Source organism: Schistocerca nitens, chromosome 4, assembly GCF_023898315.1.
Source record: "Schistocerca nitens isolate TAMUIC-IGC-003100 chromosome 4, iqSchNite1.1, whole genome shotgun sequence".
Classification (NCBI taxonomy): Eukaryota; Metazoa; Arthropoda; class Insecta; order Orthoptera; family Acrididae; genus Schistocerca; species Schistocerca nitens.
The window spans coordinates 390376031-390402536 of NC_064617.1; the positions used below are offsets into that span (position 1 = coordinate 390376031).

The following is a 26506-nucleotide window of genomic DNA, read 5'->3' on the forward strand; positions in this document are numbered from 1 at the left end:
AATTATGCCTTGGTCCTTGTGCTGTATAATGGCACTCACGTTAGGAGGTAAAACTTAGTTATGATGAGACCATCATCAGATACAAGAATCGTCCCATAGGGATGTGAAAGGGGTGTTATCAAGCAATAGAAGAGCCATCTGTGGTAATCTTTTGTCCTGTAGAAATCGCTGTACATGTGGTACAAAATGTGTGTGGCATCAGTTTTTGAAAATTTCACTATCCATCCATCCTTCTTTTTGATTGTAATAGTGAACAGGTAGGTTGTTAGCTTCGATATCATTGAACGCTCAGAGGTGTTTTGATTTGACAGTCACTGGTAGTTTCACTTTGTGGTTCCCAGAAGCATTAGTGGTGCACAAAATTGTAATGCGTTCTTTAGACAACTTACATCCAGGAACACAAACTTCAGTCTTAAAAACAAGGTTCTGCTTCATAGAAATTTCCAATACAGACTGCATTATTAATTTGGTATGTTTTGAAATTCTCTTCTACCACAAATTTAAATTTATGGAACTCTTCCTGGAAGGAAGCAGCTGCCGCAACATTTGAACTAAGCACAGTAAGCTCACAAATCATGTGGTGTGTGAATCAGGTTGGCTCATCCTCATGAGGCATTAAATTCTCCTTTTAACCCTTCAGCTTCATGATAAAATTTAGCTTTTGTGGCACACATTGTGCCTCTGACAATGATATCTTCTCCCCATTTTTAGCTAAACCATTGCAAAACAACAGCATCTAATTCTTCAAATATAGATCTTTTCATGCAGATGGTCCAGAACTAAAATCGTGTTTCTTGACAAAATTCTGTATTTTATGCTTATTCTTTTTAATGTCGCAAACTGTCTGCATTTCCATTTTCAAACTGTTCAATTAATTTTAATTTTTGTTTTAATGCCAACACATTTTTCTTGTGTTTCTCAGTCATCTCTTTTGCAAATTTCTTTTAACTTGCTTTGTTGGCACTTACATGCTGATTAATATCAGAATGTATGCGCACATGAATAATTACTAGACTGGATAATCCACACATGAATAATCGGGTGCGCACTGGAAATATGCATTTTCAGTTCACCTGCTATTATAAGTTATCTGTCTTGAGCTGACTGCAGTGTAAGTAAAAAGAATTACACCAGACACATTTCGCTTTTATTTACAAAGCATCTTCTGTGGTATTCTGTAAACTGGATACACCTGTTTGTACATTTATTTGATTCTTTTAGGTTAAAAACAGCATTTTTCTTTATGGAGTTGGTCTGTAAGCTACGTACAGTGTTTCTTTACATAGTCTGCACCTTCCCCTCTTGCTAGCAGTGGTTGATGTCGGCAGGTTTCATTTCACATCTGCAGTTTTTGGCATTTTATGTTATTTCCTGCTCTGCACTATTTATAATTGACTGTCTTAACTGTTTTTCATTCATCATTGCTACAGTGTTTATGCTTATTCGTTTGTTTTCATTCACGTTGTGAGTCTAGCCAATCTATGCAATGATTTTGTGTGTGTGTGTGTGTGTGTGTGTGTGTGTGTGTGTGTGTGTGTGCGAGTGAGAGAGAGAGAGAGAGAGAGAGAGAGAGAAGTTGTCTTGTATATAGGCAGAGATGTGAGAGGTGTGTTTTTTCAAGGGGGATGGAGGGAATGACAGGGATGGCCCGGACAGTGATTATGGGACAGAACTGGGAGGAAATGGCAGTGGTAAATGGAGCCTGTGGTTACATTTGTGCTTTTAATGTTATATTAAGTGGTCAGTCAGTTTAAAGAGTGTATGGTTTGCCAAGTTGATCTGATCATTTATGAGTTGTTTCTTTTCTGTTACGGGTTTTTGGATGTCGTAGTTTTCTTATAAGATGAGGTGGTGTTTTTTGTTGTTGTCTATCCTTATGATTTCCCTGTCTGTGTCTCTGGTTGTAATTTTATGTTGGTGTTGGTGTAAGTGTCCTGCAAAAGTTGAATGATTTGTCCTATACTTCCATGCTCTTACGTGTTCTTTGTATCTGGTGTCAAATGTCCTCCTGGTTTAACCTATGTATCTTCTATCACATGTATTGCATTTCAGTTGGTATGTTCCTTATTTCTGATAAAGATCAGTTTTTCCTATTGGTTTTGGGAAGTATTTCTGAGTTGAGTTGTTGGTTTGGTGTGCTATTTTTACGCCTTGTTTTTAAAATATTGAATATTCTGTGTGTGTATTTGTGGTTGCATATCATTGTGTATCATCTTTTACTTTCTGTTTCTTTCACACATTGTGTTGTTTCTATTCTTGTATTTTGTGTATTTGTTTGTGTATAATTTTGTCCTTGTGTTGGTGACAGTAGGGTGTTTGTTCTTTTCTGTTTCTTGATTTTCTTGTTCAGCTTTGTTACTAAGTTCTCTTTGTTTCCATTGTTTGTGGCTATTTGTATTATAGTATTCATTTCTTTTTTGTAATTGTTTGTATGTAATGGTACTATGTTTAGTCTATGGAGTATGTATCTAAGTGCTGCCTGGTTTTGAGAATTGGGGTGTTGTGATGTCTAATGTATAATTGAGTCTGTTGTTGTCAGTTTTTGGTATATGTCAAATGTGTGTTGGTTGTTTTGAATCCTTCTGGTGCTGTCCAAGAAATTTAACTGTCTATTTTCCTCTTCTTCTGTTGTAAAATGTATCTTATGATGAACAGAATTTATGTCTATGTGTAACTGGTCAATTTTATTGTTTGGTTCGTCATATCATCCATGTATCTATTCCAGTATAGGATCTTTTACCTGTTTGGCACTATTTTGTTAAATATAATCTGTTCTACATGTTGTTGTTGTTGTTGTCTTCAGTCCTAAGACTGGTTTGATGCAGCTCTCCATGCTACCCTATCCTGTGCAAGTTTCTTCATCTCCCAGTACCTACTGCAACCTACATCCTTCCGAATCTGCTTAGTGTATTCATCTCTTGGTCTCCCTCTACAATTTTTACCCTCCACACTGCCCTCCAATGCTAAATTTGTGATCCCTTGATGCCTCAGAACATGTCCTACCAACCGGTCCCTTCTTCTAGTCAAGTTGTGCCACAAACTCCTCTTCTCCCCAATTCTATTCAGTACCTCCTCATTAGCTATGTGATCTACCCATCTAATCTTCAGCATTCTTCTGTAGCACCATATTTCGAAAGCTTCTATTCTCTTCTTGTCCAAACTATTTATCGTCCATGTTTCACTTCCATACAAGGCTACACTCCATACGAATACTTTCAGAAACGACTTCCTGACACTTAAATCTATACTCGATGTTAACAAATTTCTCTTCTTCAGAAACACTTTCCTTGCCATTGCCAGTCTACATTTTATATCTTCTCTACTTCGACCATCATCAGTTATTTTGCTCCCTAAATAGCAAAACTCCTTTACTACGTTAAGTGTCTCATTTCCTAATCTAATACCCTCAACATCACCCGACTTAATTCGACTACATTCCATTATCCTCATTTTGCTTTTGTTGATGTGCATCTTATATCCTCCTTTCAAGACACTGTCCATTCCGTTCAACTGCTCTTCCAAGTTCTTTGCTATGTCTGACAGAATTACAATGTCATCGGCGAACCTCAAAGTTTTTATTTCTTCTCCATGGATTTTAATACCTACTCCGAATTTTTGTTTTGTTTCCTTTACTGCTTGCTCAATACACAGATTGAATAACATTGGGGAGAGGCTACAACCCTGTCTCACTCCCTTCCCAACCACTGCTTCCCTTTCATGCCCCTCGACTCTTATAACTGCCATCTGGTTTCTGTACAAATTGTAAATAGCCTTTCGCTCCCTGTATTTTACCCTTGCCACCTTTAGAATTTGAAAGAGAGTATTCCAGTCAACATTGTCAAAAGCTTTCTCTAAGTCTACAAATGCTAGAAATGTGGGTTTGCCTTTCCTTAATCCTTCTTCTAAGATAAGTCGTAAGGTCAGTATTGCCTCATGTGTTCCAATATTTCTACGGAATCCAAACTGATCTTCCCCGAGGTCGGCTTCTACCAGTTTTTCCATTCGTCCGTAAAGAATTCGTGTTAGTATTTTGCAGCTGTGGCTTATTATACTGATTGTCCGGTAATTCTCACATCTGTCAACACCTGCTTTCTTTGGGATTGGAATTATTGTATTCTTCTTGAAGTCTGAGGGTATTTCGCCTGTCTCATACATCTTGCTCACCAGATGGTAGAGTTTTGTCAGGACTGGCTCTCCCAAGGCGTCAGTAGTTCTAATGGAATGTTGTCTACTCCCGGACCTTTGTTGCGACTCAGGTCTTTCAGTGCTCTGTCAAACACTTCACACAGTATCATATCTCCCATTTCATCTTCATCTACTTCCTCTTCCATTTCCATAATATTGTCCTCAAGTACATCACCCTTGTATAGACACTCTATATACTCCTTCCACCTGTCTGCTTTCCCTTCTTTGCTTAGAACTGGGTTTCCATCTGAGTTCTTGATATTCATACAATTGGTTCTCTTCTCTCCAAAGGTCTCTTTAATTTTCCTGTAGGCAGTATCTCTTACCCCTAGTGAGATGAGCCGCTACACCCTTACATTTGTCCTCTAACCATCCCTCCTTAGCCATTTTGCACTTCCTGTCGATCTCATTTTTGAGACGTTTGTATTCCTTTTTGCCTGCTTCATTTACTGCATTTTTATATTTTCTCCTTTCATCAATTAAATTCAATATTTCTTCTGTTACCCAAGGATTTCTACTAGCCCTGGGCTTTTTACCTACTTGATCCTCTGCTGCCTTCACCACTTCATCTCTTTACCTACTTGATCCTCTGCTGCCTTCACCACTTCATCTCTCGAAGCTACCCATTCTTCTTCTACTGTATTTCTTTCCCCCATTCTTGCCAATTGTTCCCTTATGCTCTCCCTGAAACTCTGTACAACCTCTGGTTTAGTCAGTTTATCCAGGAACTCCATATCTGGAATATATCAAACAAATACATGAGAGCAAAACTAAATTACAAGGGATACAAGATTAGCAGTAAGTGCTTAAGCTGATACAATGTACACCCAGTCAGTGTCAGATACAAGTACGATGTAATTCTTTACTTTTATTAAAATAACTCTGTGATTGACGTGTTTGTGGGTTGAGTGGTAGGGGCTGGGTGTCAACTAGTTGCAGCTGTTTCTTAAGCTCCATGTCCTTGCTGTGTTGTTTGTTCTGCAGGCACAAGCAGCAGTATTTTGCTGGGTGACATGGGCTCCAAAGGGTGTGAGGAGGCCAAGCAAGCAGGCTGCATAGAGCATTTCTTTCTTTTTAGTGTGTGTGTGTGTGTGTGTGTGTGTGTGTGTGTGTGCGCGCGCGCGCGCGCAATAGTAGATTGAGTGAGCACATGGCATGTTGTCTATGAACCGGCATATCCACTGCTCACCTAGACATCTGCCAATCATGAAGTTAGTGTAATCAAAGTTAAATTATGATGATACATATTTGTTCTGGTAGTGTATGTCTAAAAGATTCGCAGTATTTTAGCCATTTCCAAATTTAAACTCAATGCTTTGAGAGTAAAGTAATGTTCTTGTCAGTTTTATTCCATATGAAGATGACAGGGTTTACTATTTAAACATTAGTTTAAATTTAAAACAGAAACAGTCTCTTAAATGTTAATGCTGCCATTGAGGGGACATCTGTAATAACTTTGATGTAAAATATCATAGATCTGTGTTGAAATTTTCATTTTCTGTACCAACATATTCCACAGAGAAAATTTTGTACTACATGACAATGCGTGAGCACGGCAGCACCAATAAAGAAAGGAGGCCACACACTGTGACTTGAGAACAAGATTCTGAAGAAATATGAGCTTGACAGGATCCACAATTCCTGTCATCTGAGCTGTAAAGCTGAATTTTCAGCACACGTTGTTGTTGTTGTTGGTGGTGGTGGTGGTGGGTGGTGGTGGTTAATGTTGTCTTGAGTCAGAGGACTGGTTTGAAGTAGCTCTCCAGGCTGCTCTATTGTGTACAAGCCTATTTATCTCTGAATAACAACTAGAACCTACATCCATTTGAATCTGTGTACTGTTATCATCTTTTTTGGTCTCCCACTACAATTTTTACCCCAACACTTCCCTCCAATACTAAATTAAATGTGTGCTCCACAATTCCTGTCATCTGAGCTGTAAAGCTGAATTTTCAGCACACGTTGTTGTTGTTGTTGTTGTTGTTGGTGGTGGTGGTGGTGGGTGGTGGTGGTTAATGTTGTCTTGAGTCAGAGGACTGGTTTGAAGTAGCTCTCCAGGCTGCTCTATTGTGTACAAGCCTATTTATCTCTGAATAACAACTAGAACCTACATCCATTTGAATCTGTGTACTGTTATCATCTTTTTTGGTCTCCCACTACAATTTTTACCCCAACACTTCCCTCCAATACTAAATTTAAATGTGTGCTGTCAACCGATTGCTTCTTTTAGTAAATTTGTGCCACAACTCTCCCAATTCTATTCATTGCCTCCTCATTAGTTACATGATCTACTTAGCTAATCTTCAGCATTCTTCTGTACAACCACATTTTCAAAGCTTCTGTTCTCTTCTTGTCTGAACTCCTTTTCATCCATGTTTTACTTCCATACTAGGGTACACTTAATACAAATATTTTCAGAAAAGACTACCTAACACTTAACTTTGTTTGATGTTAATAAATTTCTCTTCCTCAGAAGCACTTTTTTCCATTGTCAGTATACATTTTATATCCTCCCTACTTTGCCCATCATCAGTTACTTTACTACTGGAATAGCAAAACTCCTCTGGTACTTTTGTGACTCATTTTGTAAGGTAATTCCCTTGGCGTTACCTGATTTAATTTCACTACATTCCGTTACCCCTGCTTTGCTTTTGTTGGTGTTCATTTTATGTACTACTTTCAAGACAATGTCCATTATGTTCAGCAGCTCTTCCAAGTCCTTTGCTGTCTCTGACAGAATTACAGTGTTGTCAGCAAACTTCAAAGTTTTTATTTCTTCATCTTGTACTTGAATAATTGCCGTCTGGTTTCCGTACAAGTTGTAAGTGACCTTTCACTCCCAGCATTTTACTCCTGCTGTCTTCAGAGTTTCAAAGAATGTATTCCAGTCAACATTGCCAAAAGCTTTCTCTAAGTCTACAAATGCTATAAATGCAAGTTGACCTTGCATTCACCTATCTTCTAAGAGAAGTTATAGTGCCAGTACTGCCTTGTGTTTTGCTACTTTTTTCTGAAACACAAACCGATCTACACTGAGGCCAGTTCCTTGCACTTCTTTCATTCTTCAATAAATAATTCATGTCAGTATTTTGCAGTCAAAACTTTTTAAACAGATAATTTGATAAAATTTACACCTGTCAGCACTTGCTTTATTTGGAGTTGGAATTATTACATTCTTTTTGAAGTCTGAGTATTTCACCTGTCTTGGAAGTCGTTTCTGATAGTATTTGTATGGAGTGTAGTGTATGGAGTTTGTGGCACAACTTGACTAAAAGAAGGGATCGGTTGTAGGGCATATTCTGAAACATCAAGGGATCACCAATTTAGTATTGGAGGGAAGCGTGGAGGGTAAAAATCGTAGAGGGAGACCAAGAGCTGAATACACTAAACAGATTCAGAAGGATGTAGGTTGCAGTAGGTACTGGGAGATGAAGAAGCTTGCACAGGATAGAGTAGCATGGAGAGCTGCATCAAACCAGTCTCTGGCCTGAAGACCACAACAACAACAATACCTCTTACATATTGGGTGGAATAATTTTGTTATGACTGGCTCTCCCAAGGCTATCAGTAGTTCTTAGGGAATGTCATCTACTCCAGGGGCCAAGTTCTGGCAGAATTGTTCAGTGCTCTGTTGAATTTTTCCCCTTTACAGCTGCTCTGTACACTCCTTCCACCTTTCAGCTTTCCCTTCTTTGCTTAGTACTGGTTTACAGTCTGAGCTCTTGATATTTGTGCAGCTGCTTCTTTTTTCTCCATTGATTTCTTTCATTTTCCTGTACGTGATATCTATCTTTCCCCTATATCTAAAAACAAAGATGATGCAACTTAGCAAACGAAAGCGCTGGCATGTTGATAGACACACAAACAAACACAAACATAAACACAAAATTTTAGCTTTTGCAACCAACGGTTGCTTCATCAGGAAAGAAGAAAGGATGTGGGTTTTAAGGGAGAGGGTAAGGAATCATTCCAATCCTGGGAGCGGGAAGACTTACCTTAGGGGGAAAAAAGGACAGGTATACACTCTCTCTCTCTCTCTCGCGCGCGCACCCACACACACACACACACACACACACACACACACACACACACAATCCATCCGCACATACACAGACACAAGCAGACATTTGTAAAGGCAAAGAGTTTGGGCAGAGATGTCAGTCGAGGCGGAAGTACAGAGGCAAAGATGTTGTTGAATGACAGGTGAGGTGTGGGCGGCGGCAACTTGAAATTATAGGAGGTTGAGGCCTGGTGGGTAACGAGAAGAGAGGATATACTGAAGGGCAAGTTCCCATCTCCGGAGTTCTGACAGGTTGGTGTTAGTGGGAAGTATCCAGATAACCCGGACGGTGTAACACTGTGCCAAGATGTGCTGGCCGTGTACCAAGGCATGTTTAGCCACAGGGTGATCCTCATTACCAACAAACACTGCCTGCCTGTGTCCATTCATGCAAATGGACAGTTTGTTGCTGGTCATTCCCACATAGAAAGCTTCACAGTGTAGGCAGGTCAGTTGGTAAATCACGTGGGTGCTTTCACACGTGGCTCTGCCTTTGATTGTGTACACCTTCTGGGTTACAGGACTGGAGTAGGTGGTGGTGGGAGGGTGCATGGGACAGGTTTTACACCGGGGGCGGTTACAAGGGTAGGAGCCAGAGGGTAGGGAAGGTGGTTTGGGGATTTCATAGGGATGAACTAAGAGGTTACGAAGGTTATGTGGACGGCGGAAAGACACTCTTGGTGGAGTGGGGAGGGTATCATGAAGGATGGATCTCATTTCAGGGCAGGATTTGAGGAAGTCGTATCCCTGCTGGAGAGCCACATTCAGAGTCTGATCCAGTCCCGGAAAGTATCCTGTCACAAGTGGGGCACTTTTGGGGTTCTTCTGTGGGAGGTTCTGGGTTTGAGGGGATGAGGAAGTGGCTCTGGTTATTTGCTTCTATACCAGGTCGGGAGGGTAGTTGCAGGATGCGAAAGCTGTTTTCAGGTTGTTGGTGTAATGGTTCAGGGATTCCGGACTGGAGCAGATTCGTTTGCCACGAAGACCTAGGCTGTAGGGAAGGGACCATTTGATGTGGAATGGGTGGTAGCTGTCATAATGGAGGTACTGTTGCTTGTTGATGGGTTTTTGTGGACGGACGTGTGAAGCTGGCCATTGGACAGATGGAGGTCTACGTCAATGAAAGTGGCATGGGATTTGGAGTAGGACCAGGTGAATCTGATGCAACCAAAGGAGTTGAGGTTGGAGAGGAAATTCTGGAGTTCTTCTTCACTGTGAGTCCAGATCATGAAGATGTCATCAATAAATCTGTACCAAACTTTGGGTTGGCAGGCCTGGGTAACCAAGAAGGTTTCCTCCAAGTGACCCATAAATAGGTTGGCGTACGAGGGGGCCATCCTGGTACCCATGTCTGTTCCCTTCAATTGTTGGTATGTCTGGCCTTCGAAAGTGAAGAAGTGAGTCAGGATGAAGTTGGCTAAGGTAATGAGGAGAGAGGTTTTAGGTAGGGTAGCAGGTGATCGGTGTGAAAGTAATTGCTCCATCGCAGCGAGGCCCTGGACATGCGGAATATTATGTATATAAGGAAGTGACATCAATGGTTACAAGGATGGTTTCCAGGAGTAACAGATTGGGTAAGGATTCCAGGCGTTCGAGAAAGTGGTTGGTGTCTTTGATGAAGGATGGGAGACTGCATGTAATGGGTTGAAGGTGTTGATCTACGTAGGCAGAGGTACGTTCTGTGGGGGCTTGGTAACCAGCTACAATGGGGCGGCCGGGATGATTGGTTTGTGAATTTTAGGAAGAAGGTAGGGGTGCGGGGTGTCGGTGGGGTCAGGAGGTTGATGGAGTCAGGTGAAAGGTTTTGTAGGGGGCCTAAGGTTCTGAGGATTCCTTGAAGCTCCGCCTGGACATCAGGAATGGAATTACCTTGGCAAACTTTGTATGTAGTGTTGTCTGAAAGCTGACGCAGTCCCTCAGCCACATACTCCCGACGATCAAGTACCACGGTTGTGGAACCCTTGTCCGCCAGAAGAATGATGATCGATCGGTCAGCCTTCAGATCATGGATAGCCTGGGCTTCAGCAGTGGTGATGTTGGGAGTAGGATTAAGGTTTTTAAAGAAGGATTGAGAGGCAAGGCTGAAAGTGAGATATTCCTGGAGGGTTTGGAGAGGGTGATTTTGAGGAAGAGGAGGTGGGTCCCGCTGTGACGGAGGACGGAACTGTTCCAGGCAGGGTTCAATTTGGATAGTGTCTTGGGGAGTTGGATCATTAGGAGTAGGATTAGGATCATTTTTCTTCGTGGCAAAGTGATATTTCCAGCAGAGAGTACGAGTGTAGGACAGTAAATCTTTGACGAGGGCTGTTTGGTTGAATCTGGGAGTAGGGCTGAAGGTGAGGCCTTTGGATAGGACAGAGGTTTCGGATTGGGAGAGAGGTTTGGAGGAAAGGTTAACTACTGAATTAGGGTGTTGTGGTTCCAGATAGTGTTGATTAGAATTTTGAGGTTTTGGGGGAGTGGAGCTGGAAGTGGGAGATTGAGTAGATGGGAGAGACTGGGTCTGTGTGCAATGAGAGGAGGTTGAGGTTTGCTGGAAAGGTTGTGAAGGGTGAGTGAGTTGCCTTTCCGGAGGTGGGAAACCAGGAGATTGGATAGTTTTTTGAGGTGGAGGGTGGTGTGCTGTTCTAATTTGCGGTTGGCCTGTAGGAGGATGCTCTGAACAGCCGGTGTGGATGTGGGAGAGGAAAGATTGAGGACTTTTATTAAGGAAAGGAGTTGACGGGTGTGTTCATTGGCTGAGTTAATGTGTAGGTGAAGGATTAGGTGGGTGAGGGCAATGGATTGTTCAGTTTGGAACTTTTATAGGGACTGATGGAAAGAAGGGTTACAGCCAAAGATGGGAACTTTAAGTGTGAGGCCTTTGGGGGTAATGCCAAATGTCAGACAAGCCTGAGTAAATAAAATATGGGAGCGTAATTTGGCTAGGGCGAAGGCATGTTTGCGGAGGGAATGTAAATAAAACTTAATGGGGTCGTTGTGGGCATGTTGTGAGGCTGACATGGTATTAGAAGGTGGAAAGTGTAACATGATGCTGAAATGAAAATGAAAATAAAAATATATGGGGAGAGATAAAGGTGAACTAGAAAGCAACTGGAGATCTGGTGTGAAAAAAGTCAAAAAAGTGTTGGTTAAAGCTGAGCTATGTTGATCCTGTGGTGAACTTGGGTTGGTAAACAACGATGTGCACAAAGGTTAGGTGGTTGTGTTGCCACCAAAACACGTTAAAGGGTGGAGAAATTTGAGAAAATTTCGAAAAAACTGCGTGCAAATGTATTAAAAGGAGTGGTTTTGTGGTCGCAGATTATGAAAATGAGGCTAACAATTGTCTGATGAAGAAATAATGACGTTAAAACCTGTGGGAAGCGGCTAAAAATGATCAGTGATGTGGGAAAAACGGAAATGGAAATAAAGCATAAGTTATTAGAACTAGCTGAAATGGTTGTTTAATAGGCGAAAGGAACTGTTTGTGAACTGGAAACGGTGGATTTTATAGCAGCGGTAGTGTTGAAAGTGGGGGGAGGATGACAGAAAAGATTTCGAAATGCAACAGTGACAATAACAAACGTAATTGTTGGGTTCAAATTAATGATATGAATATAATAGAGGGAAACACTCCACGTGGGAAAAATATATCTAAAAACAAAGATGATGTGACTTACCAAACAAAAGCACTGGCATGTTGATAGACACACAAACATACACACAAAATTCAAGCTTTCACAACCAACGGTTACTTCATCAGGAAAGAGGGAAGGAGAGGGAAAGACGAAAGGATGAAGCAACCGTTGGTTGCAAAAGCTTGAATTTTGTGTGTATGTTTGTGTGTCTATCAACATGCCAGCGCTTTCGTTTGGTAAGTCACATCATCTTTGTTTTTAGATATATTTTTCCCACGTGGAATGTTTCCCTCTATTATATTCCTATCTTTCCCCTAGTTATACACGCTTGAGCCTTGCATTTGCCTTCTAGCCATTTCTGCTTAGCATTTTGCATTTTCTGTCAATCTCATTTTTTTGACATCCATATTTCCTTTTGCCTGCTTCATTTGCTCCCTACATGACAAGAGTGCAAAGCAGTACATACGAGGATTGGAACTTAAATAGTGGCAACTAATTATTTACAACCAATACAAAGGAGTTACATGTTTGCCCCTGTTACTTCCCTTCAAAGTAGTCACCATCATTGTGTAGGACCCGTTGCCAGCAATGTGGAAGGCGAAGTATACCGTTAGCAGAGTCTGTTCTGTTGATGGTGCAAGTGGGGTGGTCTAGTTATGGTGATTCTCATGTTCGACTGTGATGGTGTTATCCTGATGCGTTACGTTCCTCCATGGCAGACTGTCAATGCACAGTATTAGTGTTCGTTTTTGGAGCATCACCTGCAACCAGCTTTGCAAAAGAAGCAGGACACTTTCTGCGCATCCCACCCACCATTTTGCACGACAATGCGCAGGCACGTACAGTGCAAGCTGTGGCTGCTCTGTTCGGTCGGTGAGACTGGAAGTACTGTACCGTCAACCATACTCCCCGGACTTAAGTTCTTGTGACTTTGTTTTGATTCCCAAGATGAAGGAACCACTTCGTGAAATTCACTTCAGAACTGTTCCAGAGATTCAACAGGCAGTAGACCGCTCCATTTGCATCATCAACAGAACAGGCTCTGGTAATGGTATACTGTGCCTTCCATATCACTGGCAATGGGTTCTACACAACGCTGGTGACTATTTTGAAGGATAGTAACAGGTGCAAATATGTAACTCTTTTGTGTCGGTTGTGAATAAATAGTTGCCGCTATTTAAGTTCCAACCCTCATACTTTTCTGTGCATCCAATGCAGTTCATCTGCTCCTTGTGTTTTCTATTGAATTTCATTGAAAACACACACACACACACACACACACACACACACACACACACACACACACAGAACAACTAGTGGGACCAATTACCTGGCTATTTTAGCTAATAATATTATTTTTGTTCTCTTCTGGACTGTGTAAATGATCTAGGATTACTACTGCAAAATACGTAGCGTGTTTTCTGAGGGTTATAATGTTTTGAAAGTGTTATTTCTATTATGTGTTTACAGTGGTTCAGATCATAGCCCTGAAACTACACCAGCTTCTGGTGGAACAGCACGTGAGAGTGGTGATGAAGAAGTGACACTGCTTTTAGATAATGATGTAGGAAATGGACAGCCCAATCGTGGAGTTGGCCCATTGGCTATAGGAGACACAGCAGCTCTAGACGGAATTGCTGAACCACTCTACAGACTACTTGAGGAGTTATTTGATCCTGGAATGTTTCGCTGGTTACGCAAGACACTTATAATGTTTGTACAAATTACTTACAACAAATCCATTAATAGGTAAGTACTGCTTCAAGAATAGTACTGTGGTAATGATCAGATCGAGAAAATATGTGTTACATCAAATTAAAGTTAATCTCAAGCTTTCAAGGACCATAATGTTGTTCTTATCACCAGGGAATAAAATACAACTGCTAGTAAATCTATCATGGTGATTTTTGTATATGTGATGTACTTTGAACCTGTTTGTAGTCTTGCCAATTGGTGAACAGAAATGGCTTCTTGAAAATGCTAGATCAATGTCGAGCAATGAGTTGTGGCTCGACTTGACTAAAGACCAGTAATTATGACTGTAATGGGAGTGAGGTAACTACCACCAGTTGTAACTCACAACATTAGAAACATGAGAGAACACCTCCAGAACAAATATCTTTGATGACCTCACAGGACAGTAGTTCACAGTGGGTACAATGTATTGTGTAGCCATGTGGTAAGACAGATACAGTAAAATTGTAGCTAGCGTAGTGAATAGTATGGTGAGCAAGAGCAGACTGAGGGTGATTGCTGGGTGGTGATGGTATTCGTCGATGGCTTGTCACAGAGGGTGCTGGGAGGCACATGTGTAGCCACCATGCATGGTCGTCTGGGTGCGGTGTCTCCCCCTGGCAGCCTTGCTTTTACAATAGTGGACACAGAGTGACTGTTGCATTGTATGTGCCAGTCGCGTGATGACGGCCGACATCAGAGATGTTGGCTGGTGTCCAATGTCTAGGTGGCAGGTGGTCTAGGTGGCATCCCTTCTTCTATGGGGAAATGGTGAGACTCATCTCAGCAAGTTCACACCATGCGACTGAGCACCTGGGTGGCATTTCGAACCAGGATGACATCTTCAGAAGCACTGGATGAACCCTCTGGTTTTACCAGCTCCCAGTCAGAGCAGGAGGGATCGGATGACTGGAAGATCCCCACCTGGTGATGGAGTCAGAGCCTTGGTGGCTCTGACCCTGGTAGTAGAGGTCACTTCATGGGAGTCATTGGGACCTGGCATGGAAGGGAGCTGCAGCAAGGCTGGTACCACAGCTTGATCTTCTCCCAACACCTGGTCCACCTCGGGCATCTTATAAACAGAGGGAGATGAGGGTGTGGCCAAAATTGGCAAACAGGGCTTAGAACCAGAGCACAGGAATTGCTCTTGAGGAAGAGGGAAGATGGCAGAGTGTCTGGTGGAAGAGACACAAAAGGTGCCATTGCCATGATGTGTGTCAACCAGAGGGCTCAGAGGCAGTGGTGGTTGGGTCCCATGCCACAGACAGAGCTGATTTTGATGGTGTGTCACTGTATAGTGACCTGTTGCCAGTGTAAACACATGGCATCTCAGCTGTTGCTGGATGACCGTTGGGATCCATTTGCCCTGGTGTCCGAAGCCCTGCACCCACACCCGAGTGCCTGACCAGAAGGGTGGTGACAGCACTGTGGATGGCACCACAGGTGCTGGCAGCATGAGATGGAGAAGTTTTCAGGGCTGATGGCCATGTAGGAGTTCCACTGGACTCTTCTCCCCTATTGGTGTTGACCTGTAAGAGCATCGGCATCCCATTTCTTCGCATGTGTTTTAAAAGTTTGCACGAGTCTTTTGGCCTCACCTTTCGATTGGGGGTGAAAAGGCAGAGACAACAGGTGTTGAATGCCAGTTCTGTGACAGAGCTCAATGAAAACCTGGAAGTGGAACTGAGGTCCATTATCTGACACCAGTGTGAAAGGATGTCCTTCAATAGCAAAAGTTCTGCTGACTGCTGTGACCATAGCCTCTGCACTCATGGACTGGTAGTTGATCACCCACTGAGGACAATCAGCCAGGTAGAACCAGAAAGTGGCCCGAGAAGTTGACATGAACCTGCTCCCATTGGTGTGAGAACATTGGCCAGGGTGGGAAGCTGCTTGTTATGAGAACAAGTTCTTCGATCTGCTGGTATATGTATGGCCAGTGCACTTTGTGCCTGGCTAGCAGTTTAGTTCGCAACTTGGCCCAGTGATCTTGATGCAAGAGCTTTTAGATTGTGGGCACAGCGGTTCCGATGGGACTATCCAGGGAAACCGTTGATCCATGGTTACTAAGGTAAGTCCATCGAACAGGACTAGCTACAGACAGAGGTGGAAGTAATGTGACAATGGGTTATAGTCCCAACTGGTAATGCAGTCTGGCCAGCCTAGTTATTTGTACTGCCGTACCTGCTGTAAGATGCTACCCTTGGCCATGGATATGGCACCATGGGTCCCCTTGATAGGAAAAGTGTCCACCACCTGTTGAGTGTATTTGTCCAACTGGAAGCACAAGATCTTGCTTTGGTCGAACTTCAGGCCAGAGCCCATTGGGAGACTTGGTAGGCAGGACAAAGCATCCGCGTTGTCATGTATCTGCAGAGAAACAGCGCCCACTGGTGGAGTCATTGGGTAGTCCACTCAGGTAGCTTTGCTGCAGGACCAAAGAAGGAGATCAATGGCGTATGATCTCCTCCCCCCCCCCTCCCCCTCCCCCGCAAATACCTGTTCTGCATGGCATTGACTGTTCCTGATGCAAATGCAATCAGATGTTCAGAGCCGTCCATGTCTCTATGTGCCAGGGTGGGCCCCGGACCCTGTTCAGGGGCATTCACTGCCACCACTAGCTATTTGCTCGTTTGAAATTGACAAGGCACAATGCCGATAGGAGGGCCTGCTTCAGTGCCTTGAATGCCTGTTGACTTGACTCCAACCACACAAAAGGTATGTCCTCCTTCCGCAGGCTGTTGTGCAGATGCGCAATCAATGTCGTGCCCAGGATAAATTTTCCATAATGACGTCACTTTTCCCATGAAGGACTGGAGCTCCTTTAAATTTGTGGAGCGAGGAAGTGCGATGATGTCTTCAGCCAGTTTTTGTGTGGGCTTAATACCTTCACAAGAAATGATATGCCCTAATTATTCTACTAACAGCTGAAAAAAAGAGAGATTTTTCAATATTTTATTTGAGGGCCTGGAACAGCTGCAGCAAGTTTCCTAACTTTTCTTCCATTGTGACCCCCATCACCACAATGTCATCTAGGTAATTTATGCAACCCAGAACATCCTGCAGCAGTTTCCCGAGGAACTGTTGAAAGACTACTGTGGCACTGGCCACTGTGAAAACTAAATGTCTGAAATGAAATAATCCTTGCAGAATGTTGACTACTAAGACTTTCTGCAATTCCTCATCCTGCAGTAGTTGTAAGCAAGCTTGACAGAGATCAACTGTAGAAAAATACCTGCCTTCTGTGAGTGCAGAGAAAAGCTCATCTGGTGTCGGGACGGGAATTGAATGGGAACTGACCATAACCTTAGTCTTAGTTTCCACAGTAACCAAAGGTGTAGTCCATTGCTTGCAGACACGAGTTCAGTGATGTCCAAGGCTGTCAGTTTATCTAGCTCATACACGGCAGCATTTCACAGGGCAAGGGACATGGATTTTGCATGGAAGAAGCGAGGGGACGCCGATATCTTTAATGTAGTGTTTGCTGTAAAGTTCTTCACTTTTCCCTGATCCCCAGAGAAAATGTCAGGATACTCCTTATTGAGGGTTTCCAAGTCCCAAAACGGTATTTATTCCAAGACCAGGTGAACCAAGTCATTGATTACAGATCCAAAAGCTGAAAAAGCAGCAAGACCAAACAGATTCTCCGCGTCGATGCTGTGAACCAAAAGCATGGTGAGGCGTAATACGGCATTTTTGTACATCGCCGTGGTTGTGAGCTATCCTTTGAGTGGAATGTGCTGTTTATTATATGGCACTAAGCGACAAGCTGTGGAGTCAAGAGGTGGGCGCCCAGCTGGAGTTACGTTTGAGTGTTTAACAGGAATGCTGAAGCACCGGTGTCAACTTGTTTGTTGCACAAAGTGAGCAAACAGTTTCTTAGGTGACACCACGATGCTGTGACAGTTCAACAGATTCACATTAATGTCCGTTAGTTCCTGTCAAGGTGTGTATTTTTCGTCCAGTGTGTGGCAGGGAGGCACGAGTTGCCCTTCCTTCTGGGATGCTTCACAGTGTACCTACCTGTTGGGGCAGTAGTCTCTGACGTGTTCGTAAACAATCTGGCCACAGTGGAAAGAAGTTCAATCAGGGGGCTAAAGCTTCTTTCCTTGGTTATGAGACGAAGCTGTAGTTTGGCAGTGTTTGCTCTCTACTGTTACCGCATTTGCTCTGTTGGCAAAGTTGAATTTATCTCCTGCATCTGACATGATGGCTGTCACCTCACTCCAGAATTTTAATAAATGGCCTGCGGGTTGTGAAACTTCGACCTCCTTATCTGGAGCTGTCTGTATGGTCGCATCTGTAATCATCTCCTCTGCATACGATTCTTTGCTTACTGGAGTTACAAAATGGCATTTCCTACTAAGTCCCTGAGGTTCAGACACTCATGTGCAGTATGACTGATCAGGCTGTTTAGGGCACTTACAAAATTCCAGATGGGTTGCAGTGACATGGAAATGTTGGTGAAAGTATCTGGTTAACAGAACATGCATTTCGTCAAAGGTCAGATTCACTGGTTCAGTGAGAAGGGTCAGTTTTTGCAAAAGCTGGTATATACTGGGTGAGGAAAAGTTATTTCACGATAGCTGGATCCGTTATCTGGAATGCGGGAAAGTGCTGCCAGAGGCATTTTCTCGTATGCTTCCCACTCTTCTGCCGTCTTGTCGTAAGGCGGAAAAGGTATTGGATTTGTAGTTGACCGCCGGGAGAGCAATGTAGACAACAAATCTTCCTGACATTTCTGTCCCTCTAACTGCTATTGTAGAAATTGCTGTAGCTTGACTTCCATTGGTATACCCGGAGTGATAGCCTGTTGTGCAGTGTCCATGGTTACATAACGAACATGGAAAATGCCCACAAATCTCACCATTTATGTTGTAATTCACGATGTAAAAAACTCTTGACAACTCCTCCAGAACAAGAGTATTTAATGAGCTCACAGGACAGTAGTTCACAATGGATACAATGTACGATGTAAGCCACCTGGAAACAGAGGTACAGTACAGTTCTACCAAGCATATTAAATAGCATGATGAGCAGGAGCAGACTGAGGATGATAGTCAGATGGTGATTGTATACATGTATGGCATGTCACAGGTGGTACTGGGAGACATTGGCTGGTTTACAACGTCTAGGTGGTAGCCCAGTGGGGGTTCTGAGGGTTCTTGTTGACTTTCTTGTTGGTGGGATTGAAATTTGTCAGTTGGAACCTTGTCCTGAAGTCAACCTTCTCTTGTACTAATCAATTACTAGTGGAATAAGTACAGAGGAGTACCCTTCCCAAAAACAATGAATTTATGAATTGGATAGCCAGATTTAGTAAAGCTTTTTAAATTGTTTGATTACGTGCGTGCTATTCAAAGTCTGAGTAACAACATCCACATCTTTGTGTTTGACATGATCTCACAGAAGCTCTTAATTCTTGGGAAGCCCAATACCACAAAAATTCCCACAGGAGGAACTCCATAGCACAGCACACGGCATTATAGACTCAGAGGCATATGTTTGTGGTGATGTAAGCACATCGTATGGCCGTCTTGTGTCACCACACGATGTCCCTGGAGCATCTCAAACGTTAAAAGAATACAAAAACCAAACATAGAAAAGTATTAAATATGTAAGTAACTCATTTCAACAAGTCCTATGTGTCACTTAACACAATTACTCAGTTGTTTAAAATGTCAAGCATTCTACCTATCCATTCCAAAATTATAAAATAACTCTATATCCTTAAAGGGTTATCATACTACCAGTGTATCATACAGGATTACTGTGTTCTCTTTGCCACTATTCTTCTATTACCAAGTGTCCTGATCTACACTGTGCTGAGTACATAGCTGTTATGTCTGGTAAAATTAATAGCATGAACAAGGTTCTTTGTGTTACCAGGCAATATTCTGCATATACAGGATAACACAGGAAAATGGGAACATTTCCACAATCCAATAAAACTAGAAATGACAAAGGAAAGAAATTGCATTCATAGTAATTGAAACCTTACAACTTTGCCATTTACGAAACATTGATGGCATTTATCATTTTTTAAAAATTATATCATTTGGATGGCATCCTCCTGTACTCATACATTCTTGAAATCTGCTGTTGAGATTCATCATTGACCACTGCAACATCTCAGCTGGGATACTGTGTATTGCATCCCGAATTCTCTGTTTTAACTCATCCAGGGTTCTTGGTCGTGTCTTGTAGACTTTGCTCTTTAGGTAGCCCCACAAGAAAAAATCACAAACAGATAAATCTGGAGATCTAGAGGGCCAAGGAATGTTACCAAATCGTGAGATCAAATGCTTGCCAAACAGTTCTTGCTCATACACCACTGACTGCTGTGCAGTTTCTGATGTCGCTCCGTCCTGTTGAAACCAGGCTTCTTGGACGTTTGAAAAGTTGTTCAAAGACAGGTGTAACGAAACTTCATAACATCTACACATAACGATATGCATTGACAGTTATTGTTCATTTGCAAAAAAATACGGTCTGATAATCCCATGTGATGAAACACCATACCATACTGTCAGTTTACTAGCGTATAAAGGGTGTTCATGAACGTCATTAGGATTAGTGTTGGCCCAGTAATGGTAGTTCTGTTTATTCGCATAACCTGTGAGTTGAAAATGTGCCTCATCTGATATCCACAACTTGTTTGGAAATTCATTGTCATTGTTTATTTTTGTTATCATTTGTTGACAGAATCCTAATTGTAATTGATAATCATTGTCCTTCAATTTTTGCACCATCTGTAGTTTGTAAAGATGAAATTTTGCATAAAGATGAAGAATTCTGTGAACACTCTCTCGGGACATTCCAACCACTGCTGCTTGCTTATGAATTGAGTGCCGTGGGTTCCATAAGACAGACTTGCATACAACATCAATGTTCACTGGAGAACACACACTTCTTGGTCGTCCTGTTGGTTTCTTTTTGTGAGGGCAGATCCAGTCTCTTCAGAGTTATTAATCCAACATTTTATCACATTTTTTGATGGACTGGCATCATGATGTCCTAAATTATAGAAACATTGAAACTTCCTCTGCACCGCTACCAAACTATCATTGTTTTTATAAAACATTTTTATGGGTAAAGCATGCTGTTGTGCATTCCACTGATCCATGATTACTGAAATGGCGGACTGTTTACTAGCTAACTGTCACTTATCCGCAGTGCTGCCACTTGCCCATGGCTGCCACTACTCATTTCAAACATTCCCGTTATTCTGTGTCATGCTGTATCTGTGAGGCTATTTTCTGCAGTAGCTAACTTTTGCAGGTTGCCTTTAGTGATGATAGTGATCCACAAAGCTTATATTAACAAATAATTTATCCAACAAGAATCCTGACAGTCACAAAGCATGTTATATGTGCAAGGGAATCTGAAGATGACATCATCTTTAGTTAAATGTAATGTATGTTCAATTGGATAATTTGATTGATAGATAAGTGTTTACCCCATTTTTCCATAATGTTTATCTGTTTCTGCTGAATATCTGCATAAGAAGTGGGTGATGCAGAACAGCATTCTTGTTGCCATCATTCTCCATGTGCTTCCTTTTTTTCATCTTATATAAATGGCACATTTAATTTTATTGAACTCCTGGCAATTTCTCCTAACAATTTGTCAAAATCCATTAGCAGTATCCATATCAGCCTTAAAGTGTATGAAGTAGGTTACATAGAGTACTAGAAATAGTTTCATGTATCATAATGATGTTCTGTCCAGTGGATCCCACTCATCCCAGGGATGTCAAAATCTATTTTCCATTTCTTGAGCTGCTTTCCAGAGTTTTTTGTTTGGAAAGGCCTTTTACGAGGTACACGACCCCAGTTGTTGAACTCATAGTTCCCAATGGAATCCAACCCCCGATCTCTATTGCATGAAGTTCCCTATGCAATGTTCACTTGGAAACTTATTGATATTGAGCTGCATTCAGTGACAGCAACAAACTCAGTTTATTTTGAAGGTGATTGTCATTGACAGAATGTGATACTTGTCTCTGGTCCATGTTGTTTAGGATCCTTTTATGACCAATATTCTTACACCGTGTTAAATGGCTACAAGACACGCATCGTTCTTTGTGGACATATTGGACACACCATGTTGGTACACTAATAAGTTGGGCAACTTCATTGAAGGCGCTGCCTTGCACGTGTTCAAACATGATAGTTTTTTTCTGGAATTCTGTCACGTTTCAACATTGACCAGTTGCACTGATTCCGCATGACTGATTGGCACGTGCATACCAGTTCAACTGCCCATGATGATGTCAGTGGTGAAGAGTCACATGACCACCTGGCACTCGTTCCGCACAATCTAAAGATCTCCATAGCGAACAGTGTGCTCCTTTAATGAGGTGACTAATATTTTGTCTCATGAGATATATATATATATATATATATATATATATATATATATATATATATATATATATATATATATATATATATATATATATATATATATATATATATATATAGTGATGAGACTTACCAAACAAAAGCGCTGGCAGGTCGATAGACACACAAACATACACACAAAATTCTAGCTTTCGCAACAAACGGTTGCTTCGTCAGGAAAGAGGGAAGGAGAGGGAAAGATGAAAGGAAGTGGGTTTTAAGGGAGAGGGTAAGGAGTCATTCCAATCCCGGGAGCGGAAAGACTTACCTTAGGGGGAAAAAAGGACGGGTATACACTCGCACACACACACATATCCATCCGCATATTCACAGACACAAGCAGACATGACATGAAAATGTCTGCTTGTGTCTGTGAATATGCGGATGGATATGTGTGTGTGTGCGAGTGTATACCCGTCCTTTTTTCCCCCTAAGGTAAGTCTTTCCGCTCCCGGGATTGGAATGACTCCTTACCCTCTCCCTTAAAACCCACTTCCTTTCATCTTTCCCTCTCCTTCCCTCTTTCCTGACGAAGCAACCGTTTGTTGCGAAAGCTAGAATTTTGTGTGTATGTTTGTGTTTGTTTGTGTGTCTATCGACCTGCCAGCGCTTTTGTTTGGTAAGTCTCATCACTTTCTTTCTTTTAGATATATTTTTTCCACGTGGAATGTTTCCCTCTGTTATATATATATATGATTGAAGCGATTTCACAGCTCTACAATAACTTTATTATTTGAGATATTTTCACAATGCTTTGCACACACATACAAAAACTCAAAAAGTTTTCTTAGGCATTCACAAATGTTCGATATGTGCCCCTTTAGTGATTCGGCAGACCACATCAAGCCGATAATCAAGTTCCTCCCACACTCGGCGCAGCATGTCCCCATCAATGAGTTCGAAAGCATCGTTGATGCGAGCTCGCAGTTCTGGCACGTTTCTTGGTAGAGGAGGTTTAAACACTGAATCTTTCACATAACCCCACAGAAAGAAATCGCATGGGGTTAAGTCTGGAGAGCGTGGAGGCCATGACATGACTTGACGATCATGATTTCCACCACGACCGATCCATCGGTTTTCCAATCTCCTGTTTAAGAAATGCCGAACATCATGATGGAAGTGCGGTGGAGCACCATCCTGTTGAAAGATGAAGTCGGCGCTGTCGGTCTCCAGTTGTGGCATGAGCCAATTTTCCAGCATGTCCAGATACACGTGTCCTGTAACGTTTTTTTTGCAGAAGAAAAAGGGGCTGTAAACTTTAAACCGTGAGATTGCACAAAACACGTTAACTTTTGGTGAATTGCGAATTTGCTGCACGAATGCGTGAGGATTCTCTACCGCCCAGATTCGCACATTGTGTCTGTTCACTTCACCATTAAGAAAAAATGTTGGTTCATCACTGAAAACAAGTTTCGCACTGAACGCATCCTCTTCCATGAGCTGTTGCAATCGCGCCGAAAATTCAAAGCGTTTGACTTTGTCATCGGGTGTCAGGGCTTGTAGTAATTGTAAACGGTAAGGCTTCTGCTTTAGCCTCTTCTGTAAGATTTTCCAAACCGTCGGCTGTGGTACGTTTAGCTCCCTGCTTGCTTTATTCGTCGACTTCCGCGGGCTACGCGTGAAACTTGCCCGCACGCGTTCAACCGTTCCTTCGCTCACTGCAGGCCGACCCGTTGATTTCCCCTTACAGAGGCATCCAGAAGCTTTAAAAAGTGCATACCATCACCAAATGGAGTTAGCAGTTGGTGGATCTTTGTTGAACTTCGTCCTGAAGTGTCGTTGCACTGTTATGACTGCCTGATGTGAGTGCATTTCAAGCACGACGTACGCTTTCTCGGCTCCTGTCGCCATTTTGTCTCACTTCGCTCTCGAGCGTTCTGGCGGCAGAAACCTGAAGTGCGGCTTCAGCCGAACAAAACTTTATGAGTTTTTCTACGTATCTGTAGTGTGTCATGACCATATGTCAATTAATGGAGCTACAGTGAATTTATGAAATCGCTTCAATCATTTGTAATAGCCCTGTGTGTGTGTGTGTGTGTGTGTGTGTGTGTGTGTGTGTGTGTGTGTGTATATATATATATATATATATATATATATATATATATATATTGGACAGTAAATCTTTGATGAGGGCTGTCCTACACTCGTACTCTCTGCTGGAAGTATCACTTTGCCACAAAGAAAAAGGATCCTAATCCTACTCCTAATGATCCAACTCCCCAAGACACTATCCAAATTGAACCCTGCCTGGAACAGTTCCGTCCTCCGTCACAGCGGGACCCACCTCCTCTTCCTCAAAATCACCCTCTCCAAACCTTCCAGGAATTTCTGACTCCCAGCCTTGTCTCTCAATCCTTCTTAAAAAACCTTAATCCTACTCCCAACATCACCACTGCTGAAGCCCAAGCTATCAGTGATCTGAAGGCTGACCGGTCCATCGTCATTCTTCCAGCGGACAAGGGTTCCACGACCGTGGTACTTGATCGTCGGGAGTATGTGACTGAGGGACTGCGTCAGCTTTCAGACAACACCACATACAAAGTTTGCCAAGGTAATCCCATTCCTGATGTCCAGGCGGAGCTTCAAGGAATCCTCAGAACCTTAGGCCCCCTACAAAACCTTTCACCTGACTCCATCAACCTCCTGACCCCACAGACACCCCGCAACCCTACCTCCTACCTTCTTCCTAAAATTCACAAACCCAATCATCCCGGCTGCCCCATTGTAACTGGTTACCAAGCCCCCACAGAACGTATCTCTGCCTATGTAGATCAACACCTTCAACCCATTACATGCAGTCTCCCATCCTTCATCAAAGACATCAACAACTTTCTTGAACGCCTGGAATCCTTACCCAATCCGTTACCCCCAGAAACCATCCTTGTAACCATTGATGCCACTTCCTTATACACAAATATCCCGCACGTCCAGGGCCTCGCTGCGATGGAGCACTTACTTTCACGCCGATCACCTGCTACCCTACCTAAAACCTCTTTCCTCATTACCTTAGCCAGCTTCATCCTGACTCACAACTTCTTCACTTTCGAAGGCCAGACATACCAACAATTGAAGGGAACAGACATGGGTACCAGGATGGCCCCCTCGTACGCCAACCTATTCATGGGTCGCTTAGAGGAAGCCTTCTTGGTTACCCAGGCCTGCCAACCCAAAGTTTGGTACAGATTTATTGATGACATCTTCATGATCTGGACTCACAGTGAAGAAGAACTCCAGAATTTCCTCTCCAACCTCAACTCCTTTGGTTCCATCAGATTCACCTGGTCCTACTCCAAATCCCATGCCACTTTCCTTGATGTTGACCTCCACCTGTCCAATGGCCAGCTTCACACGTCCGTCCACATCAAACCCACCAACAAGCAACAGTACCTCCATTACGACAGCTGCCACCTATTCCACATCAAACAGTCCCTTCCCTACAGCCTAGGTCTTCGTGGCAAACGAATCTGCTCCAGTCCGGAATCCCTGAAGCATTACACCAACAACCTGACAACAGCTTTCGCATCCCGCAACTACCCTCCCAACCTGGTACAGAAGCAAATAACCAGAGCCACTTCCTCATCCTCTCAAACCCAGAACCTCCCACAGAAGAACAACAAAAGTGCCCCACTTGTGACAGGATACTTTCCAGGACTGTATCAGACTCTGAATGTGGCTCTCCAGCAGGGATACGACTTCCTCAAATCCTGCCCTGAAATGAGATCCATCCTTCATGAAATCCTCCCCACTCCACCAAGAGTGTCTTTCCGCCGTCCACATAACCTTCGTAACCTCTTAGTTCATCCCTATGAAATCCCCAAACCACCTTCCCTACCCTCTGGCTCCTACCCTTGTAACCGCCCCCGGTGTAAAACCTGTCCCATGCACCCTCCCACCACCACCTACTCCAGTCCTGTAACCCGGAAGGTGTACACGATCAAAGGCAGAGCCACGTGTGAAAGCACCCACGTGATTTACCAACTGACCTGCCTACACTGTGATGCATTCTATGTGGGAATGACCTGCAACAAACTGTCCATTCGCATGAATGGACACAGGCAGACAGTGTTTGTTGGTAATGAGGATCACCCTGTGGCTAAACATGCCTTAGTGCACGGCCAGCACATCTTGGCACAGTGTTACACCGTCCGGGTTATCTGGATACTTCCCACCAACACCAACCTGTCCGAACTCCGGAGATGGGAACTTGCTCTTCAATATATCCTCTCTTCCCGTTACCCACCAGGCCTCAATCTCCGCGAATTTCTAGTTGCCGTCACTCATACCTCACCTGTCATTCAACATCATCTTTGCCTCTTCACTTCCGCCTCGACTGACATCTCTGCCCAAACTCTTTGTCTTTAAATATGTCTGCTTGTGTCTGTATATGTGTGTGTGTGTGTGCGAGTGTATACCCGCCCCTTTTTTTCCCCCTAAGGTAAGTCTTTCCGCTCCCGGGGTTGGAATGACTCCTAACCCTCTCCCTTAAAACCCACATCCTTTCG

At 42.9% G+C, this 26506-nt stretch overlaps 1 protein-coding gene across 1 annotated transcript in view; it reads left to right on the forward strand.

The window, feature by feature from the left end:
- The window catches only part of LOC126252442 (sorting nexin-25), a 187901-nt gene that overhangs the window by 146346 nt on the left and 15049 nt on the right, over positions 1–26506 (forward strand). The window contains exon 16 of the mRNA XM_049953335.1: positions 13336–13614. Coding sequence (XP_049809292.1) covers positions 13336–13614 — 279 coding nt within the window. The remainder of the gene's footprint in view (positions 1–13335; positions 13615–26506) is intronic.